Source organism: Scophthalmus maximus, chromosome 22 (genome assembly GCF_022379125.1).
Source record: "Scophthalmus maximus strain ysfricsl-2021 chromosome 22, ASM2237912v1, whole genome shotgun sequence".
NCBI classification, from domain to species: Eukaryota; Metazoa; Chordata; class Actinopteri; order Pleuronectiformes; family Scophthalmidae; genus Scophthalmus; species Scophthalmus maximus.
In genome coordinates, this window is record NC_061536.1 from 6,456,889 (window position 1) to 6,475,123 (window position 18,235).

Consider the following 18,235-nt stretch of genomic DNA (forward strand, 5'->3'; position numbering starts at 1 on the left):
ATAATGGACTAAGCAATTCATATTTCACAGCTGGAAACTTAGGGGCAATGGTGTTAATTTATGTTTTGGTTATTATATTTTAGTGCCATTGAATTATTTGAAATGTAAAAAATTGCTTTGTGTTAAGTACCCAGGTGATTTTCAGGTCGATATTTAAGAGTGAGAAAAAATACAGAAGAACATTAAGATCTGTTGTCAGTTTATTAGGAACACCCAGCTCAAACTAATGCAGTCTAATACAAACGTCCCGCATAAATCCTCCTTTAATTAAGATTATAATGTTCAGTTTTGTTGAAATTGTGTTACAGAGGTGTTTACTCAACTGTCTGATCTATTTGGAGGCTGTAGTTTGCGGTTGATGTATGATATACAGACAGGAGTGAGTTATTTATCCTTACATCATTGGGTTGACAAAATGATAAACACCTGTCAACATAATGCAATACAACTTAGTAGCAAAGAAAACATTGTGACCTTCACGTAGGTGTGATTTAGTGCAGGATTGTTGTATTTGACCAGATTAGTCTCAGCTCGGTGTGACCGATAAACTGACAACAATGTATGAAATAAATTGTAACAATTAAAAATTGCTGAGTGTGGTCCTACTTTGATTTAATGCAAATATACAATGTCAACAGACCTTCAAATCCCCAAACTTACTTAATCTATACACATCAAACCACTAAGGAGTTTTATATACACATACACGTTAGTTCGGTACCAACACAAGATTAAAAGTTAGTGTCAGTGACAGGAAACAACAGTGTCTCTGGATTACCTGTACAGTGTGCATCATCAGCACATGCAAATGGGGGAAAAGTCATGCAAGATGTGAAAAATCAAAAACAGAGGTTACACAATTAAAAAAATCTTCACATTAAATATATCATTCAAGTTGTGTATGAGTATTTTTGCCTGCTGCTTTTTGTATGTTATGCAACCAGTATGTTATGGTCCACAATAAATTTAAGGAATATAGTCTTTGCGAACTTCACCTCGAGTTTGTTTTCTTCAACACCAGCCTTTAACAACTTCAGAGCAACCCAGCAATCTACATCAAAGCTTAAAAAATAGTAAAGTTATAACCACCATTCCTTAAATCATCCTCATATTTTAAGTTCTGAAATCTGAATTAGCCCAGTATAAAAGTGATCGGAAACTCCAATACTTTATTTCACATTAGTTGTAAGGAAAAAAATGAAATACAACACTAAAATGTCACTTCACATTGATGACCAGACAAAAGGGGAATTTGGGAGAACAGTAAAAAAAAAGAAAAAAGAAAGGAAAATGAAACATCTCAGCTTTAGAATCACTAACATGAACGTTTCCTTCGATTTGAAAAGATTACATGACATTTAGTTCATCAATATTAATTTAGGTTCATGTTTGTCATAAACATCCAACACCGATCTTCAGTCTCATGCCATTGAAAGATTTGAGTTACCATGATGGGTCCAGCAAAGCTCTGACATCAAAGTTTTTCCCAAAAAAGCAGCACATCCATATATTCACCCCACAATGCCTTTGGTGGGGAGTGGTATCATATTCTTCAATACACTTAACTATATACAGCCGTGACAAGCAAGCTAGAGGTTATTAGTAGTCCACTTTGAGATTGATTTTAGCAATGAAAGTGCTCTATAAATTAAATTTATTATTATTATTATTCCTCTGGTTGTTCTAAAGAATCGTAACACACCTTTAGCTGTGTTTCCAATGTTGCCATGCAGTAACTTTACAGCAGCAGTTTGGAAAAGGAGAGATATGTTTAGGGAAACAAACAGATTGAGGGAGGGGGATGTCTAGCACTAATTTCCCCTCCTCCGGGGAAAACTGTTTTGCATCAGTACAAGCATGACCAATGCGTTCCCTGCTCTTCTCCCGTTTAATCTCCGCAGCTAGCCTGAAAGCTAGAGCACTATCAGGATAATGCATGTGCCATGCCAAACTGATGGGGGATTTGGGTGTGGTTAGTGTTAGTGGTCGGTGTTAGTAGAAGCAGAGGACAGTTAATGCAAGCAGAGTGGCCTAACTTGAGGAAAAGACAGATCAGTGCATTCTGTCATTAATGGCTAAGTTTTTCTTTAATAAATAAGAGTCCCTCTCAGCTGCCTTTTATGGCCCGCTGCATCTCCTCCACAGCATTTGACTACCTTTGAAAAAAAAAGTGCGTGTATGAGGAGAATGAAGAGTCAAATGGGGAAAAATATAAAAGGAGTCGAAGATAAAAGGGCATGTTAGTGACATTTCACAATAATGGGAGGTATTCTCTGTCTCCCTGCCATTTTTCCTCCAGCTTGTACAGCCTCAATCACGGGAGCGCCCCACAATAGCCAGGATGTAGAGGAAGATGTTGATGATGTCGGTGTAGAGGTTAAGGGCAGCAAAAATGTACTCCTCTGGACTCAGGGAAAGTTTCTTGTTGCCCAGGAGAAGCTGAGTGTCCACAGCCAAAAACTGCACAGATGGAGGAGGATGCCATTAGTGATTTCAAAAGATTTATACATTAACTGCATCTCATCAGACCTTCTCTTCCTTTCTTCATCAGAGGGAATTCTGTTCTTAATAGTGCTATCTCACTTCTATTAACTATAAATGATGATAACACTTCAAACTTTTATACTAAGTCATCCAGACACAATTGTATCAGCATTTTCAATGAGCTCTGCATAAGTGTAACAAAACTAGCTCAAAACCTAGAATATGACTGGACAGTGTCCGGTGAATGTGCAAAACTGAGGACGTAGTTGAAAAATACTTTCACTGGAAATTATAATTAAATAATTTGCTAATTAGCATGTTCATATGCCAGTGTGTGCCACTTTCCTTTTGCTAAGCATGAATCAGCTTTACTCTTCCAACAGTCTGTATATGTAATTATCTCTAATTGAGAAGAATTAATTTCGCTGGAAGGTGGAAAAGCAAAGACTACTGTTACCTTACTAGAAATCAATTTACAAGTTGCATGTTTTATGAAATTATCTGCCCTTTTTTTGTATGAGTGTGAAACTTACGCATGTGAAGAGCAGAGCCCCCAGTGAGGCATAGACGATATGCAGGATCCTGTGGCGGATGAAGATGCAGAGGATGGAGAAGAGCAACAGCACGATCAGGCACACGAACAGCACCCCGCGACAGGAGGTGAAGTCATACTTGCTCTGCAGGAAAGAACAACAGAAGAAGAAAAAAAAGAGACTCAGAAAAGACTAAGGAAACCAATATATAGGAAAATATGAGCTATGATAAGACAAGAGATGACCTTAAAATTTTCAAAATCCTTAGCATTGATAATTCCTGACAATCAAAACTATCAGTTTATATATTTCATATTTGTATTTCTATTTAAACCAATGTAACAAGCAGGTTCAATTTTAATGTAAGAGTGTGTCTTCAGTGTTTGTTTGTGTCCATGTAGACATTTAAATACATCAATTCCAGCAGCTGCGTACTGACCTGTAGTGAGAACAGGACCACAGTGAAACAGACCACTGCGGTGATGCCCACAGCCATGATGACCGTCTCTGTGTCGTAGAAGCTGGCAATCATGCCCACCATGTAGGAGAGGCTCAGGGTCAGGACGGACTGCAAGACAAAGGAAACACGAACACGTGACTCATGGTACAATTTAAAAGGTTTTGTATTCAGGTGATCATTTCAAACTACGCATTTTTGGGCCAGGGTATAATCGATCAGGAGCAGTTCTTCCTGTTTGGGCAAGTTCTTACCAGTGCAATCAAGTTCCAGGGATGCTTGCGGCGGAATTCTCCACAGCAACTGAGGACGATTAGTGACACAAAGAAGACTGCGTAGGACACGTAGTATGTCCATGGATTGTGTCGCACAAATGTCTTTGCCTCATCGACAAAGGTGAAGATGGCAACAAATGAAAAGGTCACCATCAGCTGCACTGTGAGCACCATGAACACCTGGTGGGAAAGAGAAAATGGGCAATTTTGACAGATGGAAGAAATAAATTTTGTTGGTATTTTTGACATTATGACATGTTTATTTTTATATCAGACCCATTTTATCTAATCAATATGGTAAAACAACCTACTTTTCGGATGAAGGCTTGTCGGATGGTCTTATCTTCAAAGCCAGAGTTGTTGAACTCCTCATTGTCGTAGTAAGATGGAGGCCCATCGCCGTGATAACCAGGGCTGCCAGCAGGTACTGGTGAACAGTATGGAAATTAGAGGTAAACAAAACAGAAAACAATCAACTGGCAAAAAACTAGGCTTAACAATTGGATGAATGTCTATGGTGTTTTGAGCACACTGTGTGGTATTGATCATCTCATTGATTGCCCATTCATCTGTGTGAAATCTGATCTAAAGTGGAGCCAGCAATGTGTATTCTTGTTGACCTAGAAAAAATGTGTGCCCACAAAGCTCTTCTAGCATTAACATTCATTTGTGCAAAATGTGCAAATTGATTGATAATTGACAAATTAGGAGCTTTCAGATGGAAAACTGAGACATCCTAATGGAGCGAAGAGCACAGCCCCAATATTTGTCCATGAAACACTTTGTCGCTTACATGACATTCAAGTATCAAATAGCAGAAAGAAAGGTAAACTGAAAGGTAAAAGTCTACTCATCAGTGCCTGAAACCTTTAGTTTAAACCTCACCAGTGGGGTCTCCAGGAAAGCCTGGCTGGGGGGGCCCTTGCTGATAAGGCCCCTGAGGGTAGGGTCCCTGTGGGTAGGGCATCTGTGGGTAGGGCATCTGAGGGTAGGGACCGGGGGCAAAACCCGGGCCTGCCTGGGCGAAGCCTGGCTGCCCATAGCCAGATGCTGGTGCGTAAGGTCCCCCTGTGGCCTGGCTGTAGTTAGGAGGGGGCATCCCGAAACCCGACTGAGGGGGTCCATAGACGTTGTTATGAAGTGGGTTGGTTTCATCCAAACCTGGGTATCCACTCTTGTCATGGGACATGGTGTTGGGCAAGGTTTACGTCGATGTGGAAACAATCTGAGAAAAGAAGACATTTCGTATTATATCTGTCAATGTTCCTGCTTCTTTATCACATGGTGAACAAACTTATGAATATGTGATACACATAAAAAAATCTTAACCTAATCTAAGGCTATACCTGAAAAGATGTTATGACTTAACATTCATCCTGTTGCATTTCACTGGAAAACAGAGGACAGCAGCAGGTGATCTTAGGTAAGAGGGAAGTCCACAGGCTAGAGATTTACAGTATTGGACTGTTAAGGCTAATCCAGGTCCGTATGACAAAACCTTACCGACTGAGGAAGTGAAATAAATGTGTCTGGTTCTATTAAGGTTTCATTATCAATCATTAACATATTTCTGGAACATTCAGGCGAGGGGTGGTGCCTGGGTAGTATTCTCACATGGGCTCTATCTGACATTTTCCAGAAATGTTAAATGGGGGCTGGCAGGAAAAGTTACAGAAGATGTCCGGAGCAACATTAGCGGGCATTTGTGTTTTCTCACATACAGCCCCTCGGGAAAAGTTCAGAAACATTTCAGGACTTCAGTTTAGGCAGCAGCAAATGAACCAACCCTGTAATGTGTCCCCCAGAGTTTCATTGAAACTGTTGTTCTGAAACGACTTTGTCAACACAAGCAACCACATTCACACCGACATAAAACTGTCAGCCCCACAGATACACTTAGCCGGCAGAGAAGGTGGTGCTAGAATGGATGGTGAGAGAGAATAGAGGAGGAGGAGAACCAGCGGGGACGGGGTTACCATGGACGCAGGTGGTGCCTTGGTAACCAAATGTATTATTGATCTGCTTTGCTTCAGGAAGAGACCTGACACACTGGCCAATACTGCAGAGTAGTAGGCCCCACCACAACCCTGGTCAACAGGTTTCTGTGAAAATTTTCATCGCAGTCTGTAAAATCAATGAGGCTGCATACAATCACAAAACACAACAGCTACATACAAGAAAACAGAAATCTCTCTGCAAGTGAATGCTAGGCAGGTTTCATATAAAGGCCTCTGGCCCCCAGTGGGAAACCTTAGCTGAGCATGAAGGGAGCCAAACGCCATTCCCCTGATTGCTGACTTTTAAAAAAAGAGCTGGAGTGGGCATTGGACCAGCACTACTGTGCTGCAAAGGCCTGTGCTATTTGAACTCCTGCTAACATGCAGAGACAATCAGTTCTTATGACGTTTCTTTCACACAGCGCCCCCACAAGCAGCAGATCACAAATAATCACCTTTACCCTTTGTCATACTTTTACAATCCCTCCCCTCCCACACTGAATTAACGGTGAGCATTATGCAACAAATGTCCAGATTCATGCATGTGTCCTCATGATCGCCGACTGTCCATCGCTATAAGAGCGCTGGGAGAGAAAGCAGACAAACATGGCGAGCTCTGGCTCTACTTCATACCGACGGTCTCCATTAAGATCATAACAGATTACGACAATTATTCGAGGAGCCAAATCCCTCCCTGCTTTCTGGACAACAGTGGCTGTGTAAGCGGGGGTATTCAGTGGACACAGTGCAGCAGTTTTTTGCTGAATTACTGGAAAAATCTGTCTACTCACTGTTTGCACTGCAGACAGTCCTGCGAGTTTTTTTGTTTTGCTTGTGTCATATAAGACTTCTGAAAACTGAAGAAAGCCAGTGATGTAACTGAGTTACCCAAGAGCCCTTAACCAATAAATGTGACACACACACAGTCAACACATGTGATCCACTCCCTGTCCAATGTCCATGTAAAGCATTTAGGATAGTTAATCAGGACTTGAAAGAATTTGCGATCCACGTTAGGGCCTGGGGACGACAGGGCTGAAATCACATATAAAAATTATGATTATGCAAGTCACAATGATATTGAGGTAATGATTAGAAAAGTCTAAGAAAAGAAAGTTTTCGATGTTTGAAGTGCATTACATATTTGGAGTTTTCCCAAAAAGAAATTAAACAATTATCAAAATAGTAGTAGGATTATTTTTATGTTGATTACTCATTTTAGCCCTACAGTCCTGCATGTAATACACAACCTTTCATTTCTCGAGTTCACAGGGTCGTATCAATGACCACAATATTTTCACTTCCATGTCTGAGAAGTGGTGAGACTGTACAGCCGTACAAGTATTACGTGGGACATTTAAATCCTCTTAGGAGAGAAGCCCCGACTCCGTAGACACAGACTGTGCCACTATCTCTGGCTTCTGCTGATAGCTAGAGGAATTTAGGTTAAAGGGAGGAATTCAGTGGGCTAGCCAGAGAGCAACGTTAACACAATTGGGCTCTGCACAATACCTCGATAAACCCATGTACAACATGCTATGTGCATGCCTGAGCGACACCAGGATCCGGTGACAAAACAGAACAGCCCCACAATGCCGTGGGGCCTACACGGGGGTCCTCGTGTTACAATATGTGGTGCCAAAAAAAATTAAAAGTGAGAAGTTGTGATCTTTGATTGAGGATGTATTAAAAACCCACTGATGACAATTTTTTTTCTCCGAAAAAATCTGTGTAATAACATAAAAAATAAAATGCGGTTTCACTGTCACATGACGAGCGATGGTCAAGAGCGACAAGGTTTTGCAACCAGTGGGGAAAAAGGTTTCACAAGGCTGTTTCACACACACTTAACCAACCAACCACACAACCAGCAGAGATTTAATCAAACTCCGTGAAGCATCACAGTGACATCACAAGTCCTTTTATGACATTGGACCACCACACAGCCTAAACGCTCCACTGTGTGGCTGTCAGCCGGTCCACCAGCCCATGCAGCGATCTGGCTAGATATTGTCATCATGCCACACCATGTCAGCAGCTGCTCTGGCTGTGTCAAACCTCACCTTGAGACAGATGGCTGCACTTTGTGTGCAGGTTTGCAGAGTACGACAAAATACTGCTGAATTTTTTGTTTGTGCTAGTACTTGTTATTTTGTGTATTTTTCTTACAATGACTGTGTTTTATGTTTGGAGGTTTACAAACTGTAAGCAGAAAGGCCCCTTGCCCCTCCCACATGACGACTATACTCTGACAAATCTCTTTGATCGCTAGCTTAGAGCATAAATCGAGTGATCCTTACAATGTGTAAGCAGTTGGCAGGATGGCTACAGCAACGACGGCGGCGAATATTCGGGAATCCTGCACTTTTAAAAGTATATCATGAGGAGAACAAACCAATATGATCTGGATTCCAGCTGTTCGGGAGCAACATAGTGGCTGTTTGTCTGAGATAATACAAGTCATGCTGGGGTATATTCATTTAGTTTCACTTAACATGAGGAATCCAGTGGGTAAGTAAAGACACCTGTCTATAAAAGTAAATGTATGGAAGAGTTAATAAGGAGAATAGGGGATTTAGCAAAAGAGAAAAGTGTATATTTATAAAATGTGTGGATTATTCATGGCGATGTCCACACACCAAGACAGCCACAACACCCGCAAACATAGAAAATAGGACATGGTACTAATATTATGACAAAAGCTTAAAAGCCTAGAGGCTGCCAAACTGTTTCTTGTCTTAACAAGGTGGCTCTATTTGGACAATATGCTGATTGATAATTAAATGTCGTTAATAATAATAATAATAATAATAGTAATGTTTCAACCATTAGGGAAAGACCAGAGACATTTGTGTCATTGTAACCATCCCTTTAATATCTCTGGACCTGAACCAATGGCCATTTTTAAGCAATGGTGCATATATATATATATATATATATATATATATATATATATATATATATATATATATGCATGTATATGCAACTAACAATTATTTTCATTATCGTGTTTCCTAAACCCCAACTGATGTTATGTTTTTTCCACACACCTAATATATTTAGTTTACTGTCATTACTGTCATAGAGGAGCAAGAAACCAGAAAATATTCACATTTACGAAGCTGAAATCAGAGAAGTTTTCATAAAAAAATCCTTTAAAGGATTAATCAATTATCAAACTAGTCGGCGATTCATTCAGTAGTCGATTACTAATCGATCAACTGTTGCAGCTCTAATATGTATAATATATCATAAATTACAATCAAAAAGGACCTTGTTGATGATCTCGATCAAGGAGAATGTCAGCAGTTACATTTCTGTCTCGCGACTGACGGGAAACCAAAACAGAAAGTTGAACCGAGTATTAACAACTGGCCGCCTGAGTTCCCCCGATCTGCCTGCAGGGGGCGCCCCCGTCGCACGTCTAGGCCTCACCGGCGCAGATAAATGCGACACCGCGATCATCTTGTTACATGAAAGACACAAACGTTACCCGCCGAGCAACCAGGAGAAACGGCACGATGCGGATCAAACTGCATCGACCAGGCGATGGATACCCAAACAATACCAAGCTTCGCTCGCCATGATGTCTTCACCCAGAGTTGTTATTATTATTATTATTATTATTATTCCGGGGACGGACGGTGACCACACGCCGCGCCCCCACGTTTACCCAGCTGCTAGCTCCTCTCAGCGCCAAACTCATTCACTTCATCACTGGCCCCGTCCAAATATGTGCACTTCTATTCATTCAATCCGTAGTTTTTATCTGTTCATCTTTATTATTATTATTATTATTTTGTATTTTTACCACCGCGTAAAGTGACAACTGGCGACAGGCAGGTGCTAACTCGTTAGCCCGCACCACTAGCATATTGAAATGAATAGCGATCACAACACTTTCCACCAACAACGCACACACATAGCGACCACTCTCTCTCCCTGTCTCTCTCTCAGCTACAGCGCCACTCACCTTTAACGTGTTGACGGGAGAGCGGCTGCCGACATAGACCGTGTGTCTCCTCCTCCTCCTCCTCCGGCGGATCTGCACTGAGCAACTGCGGCCGACAGAGACGATGGAGCGGCCGACGATGCCACACTGCTCGGACGGTCACGTGACGCGGGGGGAAGCTCCGGCTTGTTACGTGACACAATTCGCTGAGGAGGTGGTGACGCGGTGCTTCTTCTAACGTGGGGACACGAGAGGCTACAGTGCAAGTTAAATGTCTGTATTCAGTGGCTTTGCAGTAAGAATTACAGCAAGAGAAAGAATTCGGTTAGACCAGGCTGAATGATGACAGTGACAGTCATGTGGTCTATTATCAAAGACATGACTGTCACTGTCACATACACACTCGCTTTGATTCAAAGGCGTGAGGTTCATGTACCCTAGTGCCATATACTGTTACTTGATTTCTCCATAAGACAATCTTGTTGCACAAAAGATTTCGCCTCTACACTTCTCCGTTGCTTTTAATTTAGTAATTAAGTGTTTGAGGGCGAAAAAATTAATTCAGTATCCCTTGTGAAAAGCCAAGATTCAAGAGACATTTTTTGAAAAACTAATACCGCATAACTTTGTATTTTCTTCTTTCCTAACACAATATTCATCTCCCAAGTCCCCTCACATTTACTGAACTGCCTCTGAAGAATATAATATAGTTCCACTTTGACCAAGCACAATAGTATGAAACCGCTTACACACTGTTGCATCAGTATAGAACATTTGTACTTTTTGTTGAAGTAGGATTTTGAGTGAAATGGCTTGAACTTCAAACAAGTTTATATAAGAATGTATACGCACAAGTTGTTTTCTGTCTTTTTAAATGATGTGATTCAGAGCTGACTGCTTAGTCAGACAGTTGCATATTAATTTGTATCAATGAAATTATCATGAACCAACTGACACAAAATGAAAATTAGTGGCTCCTGAAAGTCTGGGGTAGTTGGTAGTTTGATTAATGTAATATGAAGTCACAGTGGATTGTACAAATATTTATTCACTGTCTCAGACAGAGAAGGGAAATCCATGTCTCCATAGGCACATTTTACACAGTACACAAAATGCGGTTGACCTAATAGCCCTAACAGTTTCTCTTAACAAGATTTATTTCAGTTGACCATGCGCCTATCACCCTATCACAAGACAAATTCTGCTTTGTGTTTAGACACTTGACGTATCCACTGACGCGACAGCAGTTACTTGTTGCACGGACGACTTCGAAGCAGATTGTCCAGTTCAGTCTTATTGATAGTACCATAGGCCTGGGAATAACTGCCGAGCTTGGCCCGAGGGTCACCGGCAGCTGCCACGTTACAGTTACTCTGGAATACTTTCTTGCTGAAGCGGGGTGGGGGACGAGTCTCACGAACCTGGGGGTTGAATCGCTCGTTCTGCATGAGAATAAAATAATTTAAAAAGAAAGTGAGACATGTGATGACAGCCATTACATGTATAGCTTGGTAAAGATCTAAAATCAATCAATATTTCATCGTGTTTGTAAATAGCTGAAACTGCATCCTGACATTGAGTTATATTTTCTATGTCCTGAGGTGTAGTGAACTGACCAGGCGTGCAGATGTGACACATAGCCCTGAGGACAAAGGGGGCTCATCCTTGCGCACTAGTGGGTTGTTGTGCGTTTGGTTAATGGTCAAGGAGAAGGAACGGTTATGTGCCACGGGGGCTGAGCGACCACGCTGGAGAATCTGGTCCATGGACTAATGAAAGTACGGAGAGGGAGCAAAAGACAGATTATGAATCAAAGCGAGCCACAAAAAGAGCCTGGATGGAGAAGGACGCAAGTGATCAAAAATAAATTTTAAAAAAGGGTGTTAAAATGTGATAAAACAAGATTACATCACAGCAAAAATAAAGCAAAACTGAATAGTGAGAGAACTGAGATACCTACTGTATTAGCATTAGTGCCCTCTGTTGGTGATGTTGTTACATTTCCATTACTGGTCTGTCCCAAAAGTTTCCTACTGGCTGCAGTGGAGTGGTAGTAAAGGGGAAGACCAGCCGTGCTCCGAACAAAATTGTCTGAATGAAGAGTAGAAGAGTTTGTAATAGCAGATTTACGTGACATGAATGCAGCTGCATTGGTTAGATTTCATTGTGAAGGAGTGAAAGCAGGACGGTGTATTATTTCATGGTTATTGTTTCGGCAATCATACCAGATAATCATTTTTTAGTACCTTACTTTGAGAAATATAACCTTATATACCAAGTGTTCATTTAACAGGGGCTAGGTTAAAAAAAAATCAATCTAAATGAGAAACTACCTGATAAAAGCATAAGTAAACGAGATTGAAAATATTTAAAAAAACTGAATGAGTCTTCAGAACTTTCAGTTTTTGATTTTCATTACTGTCAAAATCCAAAAAGTACTGAAGTGTGACACTAAGCCCCGTGTGAACGTTGCACATATACACTCAGACATACTTGGGGCGTGTGTGATGGGATTATATGTGGGTTTTCCCAAACCAGGGCTCGCTAATGGACTCGTCTTCTCCACAGCAGGCAGGGTGGACGCGTTCACCGGCCCAGGTTTGGTTACAGATACATGTGAAGGGACGTGGTTTTTCTCATCAGTCTTTTCATCTTGTGGTTCCCCCTCAACATCACCGTCACCATTCACTTCCACTGGGCCTTTCTCCACTTTAACATTCACACTGGGCTTCTCCCCGCTACTGACACAGTCTCTATCCTTCGGGTGGATCAGTCTTAGCATCCCCTGGTTAGTTCTCCTCTCCAGTATCATCTGCAGGTAAAGGAGAGGAAAAGTGAAATCAGTGTGATCAGATCAGTTTCAACAATAACTACTGACAGTTTCATTTTATTGCAGTAAACCTCGTGAAATATTTCTGTTGGATGTTGCTTCCTGAACATTTTGGACTCATTCACGCACCTCATAAAGTTTGTTGCGGTACTGAACCACAGATAATTGGACATCGTCCTCCACTGGCAGCACTACATCATAGTAAAACGATGGCTCCTTTGCTGGATTATGGAACCTCCAGGCCAAAAGAAACAGGTATCGATGAATAAAAGCACATATCGAACAGAATCTGAATATTGATTATAACTGCTCAAGTATACAAAAAGAGAAGAGAGAGAAAAAAAGCCATCTCTTTAATTCTAGAACACTTGACCACGTTTACATGTCCAGGAATCAGTCTGAGTGCATGCTCCTTCGTACCTGGCTACATATGGGTGTTGGAGGGCTTGCTCAGCAGTCAGCCGCTTGTCTGGGTTGAAAACTAGCAAACCCCTCAGTAGGTCCAGAGCATCAGGAGGCATAGATGGCTGGAGAAGATCCTCTAGAGGCACCTGTGGTCTGACAAAGAAAGGATGGGTGAGATTTGAGAATCAACAGGTTTGAAAGGAAATATGAGGCCCAATTTGGGTTTTCTCTTATTCCACTAGAAGGTGCAAAATAAAGTTGATTAACAAAACTTCCTTTTCAAAGGTACAGATAGATATTTGCAGTTTACAAACTTTTGCAAGCAATTCTAGGTAGATGTTTTGACTCTACTGACTTAAATAGCTATTTTACAACAAACATCAAATGTCACTGCTGCGTCATTTCCTCTCTGCAATAATCACTGATCCTGTCTTCCTTCCCAGGGGGAAAAGTGTCATTGTCACACCTTAAACTCCCCCCTTGCGCCAGGACTGACAGAAAGAGGTCAAGCCTGGAGTGTTTACACTCTGCATTCACATTTAAACAAAGTAATCCATGTCATCTGACTGAGTGAAATGTTACATGTGTGTTGTATTTAGATTAGCAGATTTACATGACCATATACCATGTCCTGTATAAGTTAGGTTTCCACAATATAAATAACAATACAAGAAAATACTTTCTTACTTAAGTAACATTCTCTGAATGACAGAGGATCCATATTCAGACTTGATTGCGAGAATATCTGAAAATTTAAAATGTTTTTAAATTAATCCAAAGTAAAAGTAGTGAGCGTTGAGAATTTTGAACGAATTTAAATGTGAGTCACCTTCTGGGCTCGGGTGCGGTATGGCACTCATGATCTTCTCTATTTGGTTGATGGTGGAGGTCCCAGGGAACACGGCTTTACCCAGCAGCATCTCTCCCAGGATGCAGCCAAGGCTCCACATGTCTACACCTTTAGTGTACCTTTGGACAGGATGTACTACTTTTACAGTCTGGTACACTCAAAACAGCCGAGTCATTTTTTCAAATTAGCGTGTGGAGAAAGAAGCAGAAGATGTGGTTACTGACAACTGTTGCTCAGTACAGCTGATACCTTGTGGACCCCAGCAGGATCTCAGGAGCTCTGTACCACCGCGTCGCCACGTACTCTGTCAGTGCAGGATTCCCGCTGTCCTCTTGGATCTGGTTGAGAGATCGGGCTAAGCCGAAATCACACAGCTTGACTACACAGTCAGTGTCCAGCAGCACGTTGGATGGCTGTAGGAAACGCAGACAAGAGAAACATTCTTCATGAGGACAATAACAGTTTGATTTTAACTTATTCATTCATAGGTCATTTCCAACAGATATTGCAGAGTGCAGTACCCGGCCTGACTACGGTATGAAAACAGAAATTATACAAGGATAGAAAACAATAAGAGAAAAAGGGCTGAAAATCTAGTTTCCAGGGAGAAGGGACATGTTGGGCAGCCAAGTCAGCATATCTACTGTAGACATGTACATGCAATACACAGTATTATAGCTTACATTTTGTTATGTATATTCAGAATAAGTGTTTTATTTTCAAGTTCCTACATGTCCATCAAACCTTTTGGTCTCGGTGGATAACGTTTCCTGAATGCAGGTATTTGATGGCTTTGAAGAGCTGGTACATCACGTAACGTTTATGGATGTCCTTCAGTAGGGTGCCTTTCTTAATCACTGCATGCAGGTCAGAATCTGGATCAAAGCAGAGAGGAAATTCTGTGGATTATGAAGCTGCCACATTAATAATCAACCAATGATTGGACAGTAAATCCTCCTCAGTAATCAGACACTCAATGATTTCAACCAAGAAGTATCCTGAGAACAAAATGTTAGAGCGAAACAAACAGTGGAGGCCTGTGCTGTGATACTGGTGTACACTCATGGATTACACTGCAGAGAGGGGGGAGGCCAATATGTGGACTCAGCAGTAAGACAGAGCAGGCAGCCAAAGGAAGCAGAAGACTAAAAAGTTACACACACGCAGGCACACACACACACACACACACACCTCAGTCTTTTTCAGAGCCAAGTCAAACTGTGAAGAACCACTGCAGCCTTCACCGTGAATGCTGGCTTATTTGTTCAAGCGATGTTTGTGTGTCACAGGTGAGCAGCTCTGTGTATCGGCAAGTACTCACCCATATATTCAAAAATGAGGTAAATGTCTTTGTCATTTTGTGCCCGGATGACATTTAAAAGTTTGACGATATTGGGATGATCTCCAAACTCCTGCATGATGAATAAAGAGTTTTAGGGACAGAAAACAACAAACTCAAAGTAGCACTGTGGTTTCTGTTTGACCTGTAATAACTTGCAGGTATTAAACAACCCTCCTTCCAACAGGGGAGGGGTTCAACAGAGGTTACATTCGGGTCACTGCAAAGCCCATGACTACAACGCCGGAATTTCACTGGAAGATGACAGCAGCTGAGTACGGTTAAGGTCACATGTATGTAGGTCAGCAGATAAAGAGTGAAACTGGAATATGTAACACAAGGGAATTAATTACAGTAAGCTTAACCCTGCTTGCAAACCAAGTTTGAAATACGGATAATTATAAAACTAAAGCTGACTCAAAACACAATTTAGTTATTAAGGAGGGGTATGCAAACATTAAGAAAGGCAGTGAGAAAAAGATAGTCTGGCAATTATTTGCCTTTTCATTTAACTCAAATATAATTTTGATGGTTACCTGAAGGAGCATGATTTCTCTGAATGTCCGCTGCAAAACCAAAGGAAAATGATAGTCAGTTTATGAAGCTCACAAATTTCCCCAAGCAGAAATAAACTAGGCAGACAAAATCATCCTGTTCCATTGAATCATTAACTTGTCTTTCTATTGGGGCAGGTCATGTGATCCAAGGTGGCTAGACAGTATATATGATCAAAGCTAACAGGTTACAGGGCTTTTTTGGTCAATTATAGATCATCATCAGATTCAGACAGCACACACACCTGGGCATCGGTCCTGTTCCTGAAGGCATCAAAAATCTTTTTCACAGCCACGATTTCCCCGGTCTGTCTGTCAACCGCCTTCCATACGATGCCATAGGCCTGAGACAGATACAAAAAAAAACTGGTTAACATTACATCGGGTCACTTCTTCACCTCGCAGGAGAGGGCTTATATTCTGTACAGAGTTTAGCGCTTACAGTAGGATTTAAAAAAGGGTAATAAAACAAAAATAATTGATGGGGCAAACTAAGATGGCGAAACACTGTGAGGAGGGCGGTAGCCAGGATGTAGAAATACTGAGGTAATGCATCTGAGCAGCACCTCCATACACAGATAATTGTTTAGAGATCAAAAATTCTACTGTATACCATGATTAATTAATTCCATTTAACTGTAACATATCTTTTTAGATTAATTTTAAAAACAATTCCCTGGAGTTTCCCTATATGCTCCTATCTAAGAGAGACGTTGTAAGGACTGTTAGCCTGAAAAAATATTGATATTCGCCTGTTAAAGAAGCAACTATGGAAGACTTAAAATTATAAACATAAACTGCAATTCTGATCACCATTTTCCTGAAAAAACAAAAAGTAAAGGACGCGACCTGTGTGTCCCCAGCTGTGACTATGGTGAAGGGAGGCTGCTGATCTAGTCGGTGAAGTCAAGCATGACACGAGGCATCCGTGTATACTGTTATTGTAATGACTAGAGGAGTGGATCAGATTTAGACAGCAGTGGTGACTGCCAGTGTGAAACCCAGGTGACATGAATTGGTTGAAAACAAAACAGTGGTCAGAACAATTTAGGTTTGTTCAAGTGAAGTGTCTTCCTAAAGCCATTTACTGTAGCAGCTGCTTTGTTAAGTCAAGGTTCCTGAAGCATCGCTGCACAGGATGCTACCACCTCAACTGTAAACAGGTTGAACAGCTGTGCAACGTGAGTCACAATAGCCCTCAGGTATTCCTGGTCGGCCTATGTGACCCGTGTATGTGGCAGTTACCACCTGCCAATTTAAAGCAGGGCCGCAATTTCTGAGTCTCTGTGGACAGTCGATGGAAAGAAAGCAGGCTGTTTTTTTAATTCCTGTGGCAACTGTGCCAGTGGAGAGAGGGAAAACAAAAGGGGTCGGACTCCAAAGGGAACAACAAGTGTCCTCACACATCAGCTGATCTGGAAAGAAAAGGTTTGTCCTGCCAAAGTAAATAAACCCCTCGCTTACCACAGCGGTATTCACTGAGGACCTTAAGTCAGGAGAATTTCAGGAATTCTTTTAAGGCTACAGTGCAGAGGGGGCCTGAAGATGTGGTAAACAATAAATGCACAGGCAGACAAGGCCGAATCGAAACTCGGGTTGTGCAAAACACCTGTGATGAGCCTGCAGTGGAAGCCTGAAGAGAAAGTGAAACTGTTTGGCAACAAACTTCTGTAAATGTGCTGGGATTTATGTTGGAGAGTTATTCATTGGATTCAATGTCCATTACATTAAGAATAAAGAAACTCACTCACCCCCTTTCCAAGTCTCCTCTTGATTTCATACTTCTGAGAAATGTGTCCCTCCACCTCAGACACGTTCGTTGATTCATATTTTTTACTCATTTTCCCGACAGCTCCGACTTCTTCTGCTCATGCACAAATCCCCACCATGCTCTTTGAAAATACCGCTGAAAGAGATCGATAGTCTTTGAATGAAGTAATTGATGCCGGATGTCAGTCCAGTCAGAACTGCAGCATCCAATCCAATGGCTTGTCTTATGTCCACAGAGCGACCCTGTCGTCGGTCAAATCATCGTCGGTCCGGAAGCAGCAAGTTCGTTGTTTTCCCCCCCACTTCTGTTTAGTTGCAGTAATTTCAACACTGGGCGGTGAGGAATTGTTAGTGAAATGTCCAGGTGAGCGTCAAACCTTGCTCCAAGTTTGGATACTCCCACTCTGCTGCTGCTGCTGCTGCTGCAAACACACGAGCCGAGGAGTTTTGTCACTTTTTTGTCGTCTTGGTAACGAATAGGCCGCCGCCTGCTTCTTAAAGGAGCCGCAGCACAGACACAGGTGGGAGGTACGAAGGTGAGTTCCTGGAGGACTGCCAGTGGCCAGAGGCAGGGAACGCTCTCCTGGCTTCTCCCCTTGCAGTATTTCCTTGAACATTTGTTTGTAGCAGTTATAGTTAATAATTTACATGAGACAACAAGCAAAGGATGTAAAAAAAGAAAAGAAAAGAAGGGCAAATAAAAAAAGTAACAAATATTATGGTAAATATGCCATTATTAAGATGGGTCCTGTGTTATCCATGTTATATATAACATCTTGGGGTCCTTTG

The 18,235-nt window shown here is 41.6% G+C and overlaps 2 protein-coding genes and 1 long non-coding RNA gene across 6 annotated transcripts; 1 reads left to right on the forward strand and 2 right to left on the reverse strand.

Moving 5' to 3' along the window:
* Nucleotides 1-182: 182 nt before the first annotated feature.
* Nucleotides 183-10,037, reverse strand: grinaa (glutamate receptor, ionotropic, N-methyl D-aspartate-associated protein 1a (glutamate binding)). Of its 3 annotated transcripts, none has more exons than XM_035620001.2 (7): nucleotides 9,720-10,037; nucleotides 4,635-4,974; nucleotides 4,061-4,176; nucleotides 3,729-3,929; nucleotides 3,457-3,585; nucleotides 3,018-3,161; nucleotides 183-2,460 (listed from the first exon to the last, which is right to left on the reverse strand). In XM_035620001.2, exons 2-7 carry the CDS (start codon nucleotides 4,936-4,938, stop codon nucleotides 2,311-2,313), a joined length of 1,044 nt encoding a protein of 347 aa, XP_035475894.2. In that variant the 5' UTR covers nucleotides 4,939-4,974; nucleotides 9,720-10,037; the 3' UTR covers nucleotides 183-2,310. The 3 variants fall into 3 exon arrangements, with proteins under 3 accessions (XP_035475894.2, XP_047185953.1, XP_047185954.1); XM_047329997.1 differs by lacking the exon at nucleotides 9,720-10,037 and adding an exon at nucleotides 9,020-9,120; XM_047329998.1 differs by lacking the exon at nucleotides 9,720-10,037 and adding an exon at nucleotides 5,096-5,244.
* Nucleotides 8,062-10,312, forward strand: LOC118291661. Its single transcript, XR_004786730.2, has 2 exons — nucleotides 8,062-8,257; nucleotides 9,704-10,312. It is a non-coding gene; the product is annotated as an uncharacterized LOC118291661 (long non-coding RNA).
* Nucleotides 10,313-10,728: 416 nt separating this feature from the next.
* mapk15 (mitogen-activated protein kinase 15) lies at nucleotides 10,729-17,899 on the reverse strand. Of its 2 annotated transcripts, XM_047329996.1 has the most exons (15): nucleotides 17,428-17,898; nucleotides 17,141-17,309; nucleotides 15,922-16,020; nucleotides 15,659-15,688; nucleotides 15,105-15,195; nucleotides 14,528-14,658; nucleotides 14,033-14,196; nucleotides 13,763-13,902; nucleotides 13,621-13,678; nucleotides 12,949-13,086; nucleotides 12,658-12,763; nucleotides 12,192-12,510; nucleotides 11,659-11,789; nucleotides 11,315-11,467; nucleotides 10,729-11,140 (listed from the first exon to the last, which is right to left on the reverse strand). In XM_047329996.1, the coding sequence occupies exons 4-15, from the start codon at nucleotides 15,668-15,670 to the stop codon at nucleotides 10,946-10,948; spliced, it is 1,638 nt and encodes a 545-aa protein (XP_047185952.1). In that variant the 5' UTR covers nucleotides 15,671-15,688; nucleotides 15,922-16,020; nucleotides 17,141-17,309; nucleotides 17,428-17,898; the 3' UTR covers nucleotides 10,729-10,945. The 2 variants fall into 2 exon arrangements, with proteins under 2 accessions (XP_047185952.1, XP_035475893.2); XM_035620000.2 differs by lacking the exon at nucleotides 17,141-17,309 and having other exon boundaries at nucleotides 17,428-17,899.
* Between the last annotated feature and the right edge of the window lie 336 nt (nucleotides 17,900-18,235).

Bases quoted from the DNA above. Each gene is read 5' to 3' on its own strand.
- mapk15 (XM_035620000.2), bottom strand. From the start codon at position 17,517: ATGAGTAAAAAATATGAATCAACGAACGTGTCTGAGGTGGAGGGACAC. The intron at 12,764-12,948 runs GTACGAAGGAGC...TTTGGCCTGGAG, and splicing joins CAACACCCATATGTAGCCAG to GTTCCATAATCCAGCAAAGG. The intron at 12,511-12,657 runs GTGCGTGAATGA...CTTTACCTGCAG, and splicing joins ACCGCAACAAACTTTATGAG to ATGATACTGGAGAGGAGAAC.
- grinaa (XM_035620001.2), bottom strand. From the start codon at position 4,938: ATGTCCCATGACAAGAGTGGATACCCAGGTTTGGATGAAACCAACCCA. The intron at 3,586-3,728 runs GTAAGAACTTGC...TTTGTCTTGCAG, and splicing joins CCTGGAACTTGATTGCACTG to TCCGTCCTGACCCTGAGCCT. The intron at 3,162-3,456 runs GTCAGTACGCAG...TCTTTCCTGCAG, and splicing joins TGGTCCTGTTCTCACTACAG to AGCAAGTATGACTTCACCTC.